The 7,500-nt window shown below is 29.5% G+C and overlaps 1 protein-coding gene across 1 annotated transcript in view; it reads left to right on the top strand.

Annotated features, from left to right (window-relative positions):
* Positions 1–7,500, top strand: part of LOC124957134 (troponin T, skeletal muscle) — a 15,179-nt gene that overhangs the window by 5,907 nt on the left and 1,772 nt on the right. Inside the window, exons 3-9 of the mRNA XM_047513871.1 lie at positions 2,440–2,470; positions 3,832–3,936; positions 4,122–4,218; positions 5,190–5,332; positions 5,634–5,852; positions 6,130–6,222; positions 6,413–6,493. Coding sequence (XP_047369827.1) covers positions 2,465–2,470; positions 3,832–3,936; positions 4,122–4,218; positions 5,190–5,332; positions 5,634–5,852; positions 6,130–6,222; positions 6,413–6,493 — 744 coding nt within the window. The 5' untranslated portion in view covers positions 2,440–2,464. The remainder of the gene's footprint in view (positions 1–2,439; positions 2,471–3,831; positions 3,937–4,121; positions 4,219–5,189; positions 5,333–5,633; positions 5,853–6,129; positions 6,223–6,412; positions 6,494–7,500) is intronic.

Here is a 7,500-nt window from a genome sequence, read left to right as displayed (position 1 = left end):
CGATGACGACGACGACGACGTCGACGACGATGAGGACGACGACAAATACGACGATAGTTAGCTGCTTCTAGAGTATCTATAATCACGACTTATGGCCGACTGGTTTTCTTGGCATTCGGTCAAGTATCTCTCTCTCCCTCTCTCAGCCCCTCTCTCTCTCTCTCTCTCTCTCTCTCTCTCTCTCTCTAGAACTATCTATCTATCTATATCTCTATTTCTATCTCTATCTATTTTTCGCTAGCTCGCTCGCACGCTCGCTATCAATCTTTCCGTAATTTTTTGCGACGATGACGATGACGATGACGAAAACATGAAAGACGATGATTCATGATGCCCGAAATGATAACGCGATTCGAATTAAAGGTACGCGGTGCATTATGAAATCATTTAAAACCCAATGATTTTCAAAAATTTGTTGCTACACGTAATAATAAATCATTCGTTAAAGGTAACGCGAGAGAAAGGGATACGAAACAAGTACGAAAGTCTGTCGCGTGATACCTCGAATGGATGTAGAAAAAATAAAGGAAAAAAAAAAAAAAGAAAGAAAAAAAGAAAAAGAAAAAGAATGCAAATGCAAATGAAAGAGAAAAAGTGAAGGCTATTAAAAATCCTCGCGATTACGCTCCTGAAAGGATTTTAAATCCAAATTTTTCGTATCCACCTTCTCTCTTTTAATGTGCATACATACATACACACGCACACACACACACATATATATATATATATATATTTTTTTTAATTTTTTTACTTTATTCAACATCATTTTCATACACACACACACACACACACACATATATATATATATATATAACTATAGTTTGATTTATTTATAAAAGAGTTACGTTATTTATAAATGCATACAGAAACATACATGCACAAATTTCAAATGGATACGTGAAGCATTAAATTTAATTGAGAAACATTGATGGTTCAGCCTGCATCCCCCTATCACTATCACTTTTTTTTATCTCATCATAATAATCCTATTTCAATTTCATTTGTCCTGCGTCCAGCACCTTCGTGGTCATCGAATGAAAAAAGAAAAAACGAGAAAAAAGAAAAAAAAAAAAAAAAGAAAGAAAGGGAAGAAAAGAAAAAAAAAAGAAAAAAAAAAAAGCACGAGAAAAAAACGAGCGACTTTCAAGTTCGACTTTCGTTCTCTCGCTTTTTTTTTTCTTCTCACTTTTTCCTTTTTTTCTTCCTTTTCGCGCAACCCCTCCCCCTCCCTCCCTCACCCTGCCCCTCCCCCCTGCTCCTCTATCAGTCCCAATCATCCGCCATTTTGAACAATCGATCGTCTCGAATGTCCCCGTCTTGTACGACGAAAGCAATTGACGACGTTACGTTCTTCGTACGTCAATTAATTGAAAATCAATCGTATTAATTAATTAAATTAATTATCAGACTGATTAAATTAATTATCAGACTGATTAAATTAATTATCGTCAATATCGATGATCGAGGGAATAATTGTTTGAGATTGATCGATCGTTTCTTTGAAAGGGGAGATAGTTAGGGGAGTTAGGGGTTAGAGGGTGAGAAGGAGGAAAAGGAAAAAAGAAAAAAAAAGAAAAAAAAGAAAAAGAAAAATGAGAAAGGAGGGGCGGAAAAAAAAAAAAAGAAAAAGAAAATAAACGACAAAGTTTTCTCTATCGCTTTTGTTTCAAAGACTGAATCGGGATCATTAAGCTTTGCTGATTACTATCAGAGCTCCATTTGTTAAGGGATCGAGAAATTTAAGAAATGAAAAAATCCAAAAGAAAAAGAAAATTAAATAAAAGTAAAATAAATCCTTAGCAAATTCACACGTGCTTTCACGTAATGTATATATATATATATATATATATACATATTTTTTTTTCTTTTTATTTGTTTTTTATTTTCTATACTTTCCTCTCTCTCTCTCTCTCTCTCTCTCTCTCTCTCTATCTCTCTTTTTTTTATCTGTCTGTCTTTTATGTCTGTCCGTTCGTTTCTGTCTATTTGTCCGTCCGTTTCTATTTTTCTTTGTTCTATATATACATATATTTTTTCTCTCTCTCTCTCTCTCTCTCTCTCTTTCTCTCTCTCTCTCTCTCTCTCTCTCTCTCTCTCTCTTTCTCTCTTTCACGTTTGTCTATTTTTTGTCTCTGTCCGTCTGTCCGTCCGCCTGTGTATGTGTGTATTGTTGGATGTGGGTTGCGTAAGATATCACGTTGCGACATAACAATTAACTTGGTGTCGATACGCGATAATGAATGATTATAATGATAATTATGATGACGTTGACGAGCCTTTCGTAAAAGAACGAAACAATACAATAAAAAAGAAAAAATAAAAATATGGCGTACGGAGCTTTGGAGGACACATCTCAGTGTCCTTTCATGGAACAACCATCAATCTCTCCTCAAAAGGACTAAAGAGTCTTACTTTTGTTTTCGTTCCGGCGTGATACAGGGACTCCGGGGAGAATATCGAGTTTATGAAGGTGAGTAATACTAGTAATAGTAATAGTAATAGTAATAGTAATAGTAATAGTAATAGTAATAGTGTAATAGGTTTTTACTTTTTTTTTTCTTTTTTTTTTTTTATTATTTCTCTAAACTGATTCTTAATTTTAGTATGAAAAATTATTTCTTTTCTTTTGCATCACATAAGTAAAAAAGAAATGTCATGAATTTTTTTTCTGTTCTTTTTTCTTTTTTATATAAATTATATTTTTAATATAAATATATATATATATATATATATTTATATTAAAAATATTTATTATTATAATTATTATTTATAATAATTTTACATTCAGTAATATATAATAATAATAATAATAATAATAATATATATATATTATTAAATGCAGTAAGTTATTTCGGAATAATAAAATCTAATCCAATACTAATAATGAAACATTTTTCTTCGTGCCTATATCATTTTTATTATCGTTATGTCGGTATGTTCGATCGCAAAAAAAAAAAAAAGAAAAAAAAAGAATTATTTCTTATCGTACGTTTTATAATACTTCGTAAAAAAATTATTTCGCGAGGGTGATTTCATTTAATATAATTTTATTATTGATATTATGAAAAATAAATTTTAATGTGCAACATTTAACATTTTTACGAATTAATATAATTTTTATCGTCGGGTTTCTTTCGACGTAAAAAAAAAATATATATATATATATGTACTTATCAATTTTTATCGAACATTTTTTATCGTCCATTTTAAAAAGTGCTTGTATAAAAAAAGAAATAAAAAAAGAAAGAAATCGCTTCTTTCCATTACGAGAATTTTATTACTAATAAAAAATTTTATTTCTATAAAAAGAAAAATTAATTAACTAAGGAATAATTTTTGTACAGGAAATAATTAAATAAATTAATTAATATAATTAGAATGGAAAACAATTTATTTTATAAAATGATTTAATACTTTAATTCAATAATTGATCAAAAAATTTAATTGATTATTTTTGTATAAAAAAAAGAAAATATATATATATATGTATATAATTTTTTATCAAAAAAATAATTTAATTAATTAATTAATACAATTAAAATGGAAACAATTAATGATTTAATATTTTAATTCAATAATTGACCAAAAAAAAAAAGCTAGACTTAATTGATTATTTTTCTGTAGAAAATATTTAAAAAGAAGAAGGAAATCAAAAAATAATGAAGTAACAAATAATAATAAAAAAAAAAAATAAAAATAAAAAAAAGAACATATATATAAAAGAATTATCGTACATGATATTTTTCGAATTTTATCGATTTATCGATTTCGCGGTACCGCGATCCATGATTGATAAACATAGATCATTTCTATTTTTCAATAATATTACAGAGGCAAGAACAGAAGAGAAGCGATCTCGATGAACAACTTAAGGAATACATTGCGGAATGGAGAAAGCAGAGAGCCAAGGAAGAAGAGGAACTCAAACGTCTCAAGGTATTTATTTATTTTTTATTGAACAACAAGATTATTATTTATTTTATTATCAAAGTCTGGAAAAAATGGAAATATTTACAAATTAATTTTTTGCCGTCGTGCTTTTTTTTTTTTTTGTTTTTTTGTTTCTTTTTTTTTTTTTTTTTTTTTTTTTTTTTTTTTTTCTTTTTTCATTCATCCCTTAGGAGAAACAAGCTAAGCGCAAGATCACCCGCGCCGACGAAGAAAAGAGATTGGCTCAGAAGAAGAAGGAAGAGGAGGAACGTCGTCAACGTGAAATTGGTAATAATAATAATAATAATAATAATAATAATAATAATAATAATAATAATAATAATTGTTTTTTTTTTTTTTTTTTTTATAAGCCGTCCAAAATAGTAAAAGTAGTTTTTAATTGATCCAAGTCGAATTAATAATTATTGTTCGAATTTTTATTGGAATCTTGAGCATGAAAAAATTTTATGTTATATTTTATGTTTAAAAATTATCATTGTCGATTTTTATTCAATAATTGAGTTATCGAATTACGATTGAAAAAATTAAAAGAATAAAAAAAGGATAAAAAAGAAAAAAAGAAAGAAAAAATAAATAAATAAAAGAAAACTATGCCTCCTGCATATTAGAGCCATTTATGGCAACGATAATACTACGATTATTAAATAAGAAAATATGCGATGAATATTTAACGAGAAATTTTTTTTCTACATATTTAGATATTAAAATTAAAAGGAATTCTTTCTTTTTTTTTTTTTTTTTTTTTTTTTTTTTTTTTAACTCAAATTAATCCTAATCGTGCACATCTGAAAATAATTTCAAATTGTGGATCACTTGGGGGATGTTTTATGAGAATAATTTTTACTCCGAAAAAAAAAAAAAAAAGAAAAAAAAAAGAAAAAAGAAAATATTTATAATTAAAGTTCAAAGTTGGGGTTGTTCTATGCCTTATAGATACGATTAGGGTTAAAAAAAAAAAAAAAAAAAAGAAAAAAAACAAAAAAGGACTACGATCTTAAATATCTCGTTGATTCAAGATCGTAAGTTCGTAAAACGTTTGACACGAACGTTCGTAGTGTCAGAAAAAAAAAAGAAAAAATAAAAAAAGGAGATGGGAAGAAAAAAAAAATATAATTTTCAACGTCGACCCACCCATGTAACTCCACTCGATTTTCTCTCTCTCTCTCTCTCTCTCTCTCTCTTTTTGTTTTTCTTTTTCTTTCCATCTTTTATCCACTTTTCGTATTAAATTCCAACAGAGGAAAAGAAACAACGTGACATTGAGGAAAAGAGACGACGCCTCGAGGAATCCGAAAAGAAACGTCAGGCTATGATGCAAGCGATGAAGGACCAAGCAAACAAGAAAGGACCTAACTTTACCATTACGAAGAAGGACCTCGGGGTAAGTTATTCCTCGATCGTCCTCGATCAAAACTACGATATATCTTTTTTGAAAAATTACATATTACATATATACATATATATATACATATATATGTAAGACATAAGTTTATTTGAATTTTATAATTGTATATGTAAGACATAAGTTTATATGAATTTTTTTTTTCATCCATTTGATCTCACTAATAATGTAGTTATCAGTTTGTTATCATACTTTTTGAACACACACACACATATATATATATATATATATATATATATATATATATATATATATATATATTTGAATTTTTTCGACACAGGGTAATCTCTCATCGGCCCAATTGGAACGTAACAAGACGAAGGAACAACTCGAGGAAGAGAAAAAGATATCATTGAGTATTCGCATTAAACCATTAGAGATTGAGGGACTATCGATTGATAAACTCCGTTTCAAGGCCACCGAACTTTGGGATACTATCGTTAAATTAGAAACTGAAAAGTACGATCTCGAGGAGAGACAAAAACGTCAAGATTACGATGTGAGTATTATATTTTATTACAACGAATAAATTATTCTCAATTTTATCAAAATGAATAATAAGTTATTCGAAATTTTATTTGTACGGGACTTATTTATTATAGCTTTCATTTAAGTTTCGTTTATATGTACGAATAAAAAAAAAAAAAAAAAAGAAAAAGTATAAGAATAAAATTAATTCAAGCGTATAGTTTGATTAACGTTACGATTGTATTTTAAATCCTTTGTTCTTACTTTCTTTATTGCTTCTCTGTTTACGTTTGTTTGTTTGTTTTTAGCTTAAAGAGCTGAAGGAACGTCAGAAACAACAATTGAGGCACAAGGCTTTGAAGAAAGGTTTAGATCCTGAAGCCCTTACTGGCAAGTATCCTGTAAGTAAAAAAAAAAAAGAATTTATTAATGCTCATATATATGTATGCACAATTTTATTGCACTTATCACAGCTTACACAAACGTCTATATATAAAAAAAAAAAAAAAAAAACAATAATGATTTCTTTTTTTTTTTTATATATATATATATATATTATTTTATATATGTATATATTATATATATTTGTAGCCGAAGATTCAAGTTGCATCGAAGTATGAACGTCGCGTCGATACCAGGTCTTACGACGACAAGAAGAAACTTTTCGAGGGTGTAAGTATTATATATTTCTTCCTTACTCTGTTATTTATTTATTTATTTATTTTTTTATTTTTTTTTAATCGTCGAACAAACTTGGTAATCTATCGAAAAGAAAAAAAGAAAAGAAAAGAAAAAAAAAAAAAGAAAAAAATGAGCGATCAAACCAAAATTAAGAACGGTGCCGCGACAAGAGGGAAAATAAGATGGGATAATAGAGTAGAGGGTGAATGGAAAAAATAAAAAAAAAAAAAGAAAAAAAAAAGAAAAAAAAACAGAAAAAAATAAAATAAAGGGAGGGGTCGGGGAAGAGGGGTCGAAGAAATGGGAAAGAAAAAACAAGTCGATCGAAGTTATTGGATGGGAATCAGGGAGATGATTGAATTATAGAAAGATAAGGGTGGGATTGGGGGTGGGGATGTAGGGGATGTAGGGAATGGGAAGGGAAATTGTGTGCGAGTGTGAGTGTGCGAGAACATTTTCAATTGATGACGAAGTCATTTTAGAAATGTCACATAATTGAATCGCAGGGCTATGACACGCTTTTAGCGGAGTACAACGAGAAACTGTGGAAACAGAAAACAGAACAGTTCATGAAGCGCACCAAAAGTGAGTGGATTCGATCGTCTCTTCTCTATAAGTGTCTTTACCCCTTCGTGGCCCCTCACCCCTGCCCAGTACCCGTTGACTGACCGTGCCCGAACCCACTGGCCCGAAGGGGCCCGGGCCCCCGCCCTGCCCCCCCTCGACCCCAGAAGCCCGGGTCATTTAGTTATTGTCAACCAACCAACCCAGAACAACTTTTCTTTTTTTTTTGCTTGATTTTGTTGATTGCAACCAAAGCCGAGAAACGAAAAGTGTTGATAATTTTGCGTACCCCCGACAGCCCTTTGCCCTCCCCTGGCAGCCCTTTGTTATTTTTCGTTTTTTCTTTTTTTTTTTTTTTTTTTTTTTTTTTTGAAGGTTTGACTAAACGATCGAACTGACAATTAAACGGATCGTACACCTGCAATATCACTTAC

Source organism: Vespa velutina, chromosome 24 (genome assembly GCF_912470025.1).
Source record: "Vespa velutina chromosome 24, iVesVel2.1, whole genome shotgun sequence".
Classification (NCBI taxonomy): Eukaryota; Metazoa; Arthropoda; class Insecta; order Hymenoptera; family Vespidae; genus Vespa; species Vespa velutina.
This window is presented reverse-complemented; position numbering and strand designations above follow the sequence as displayed.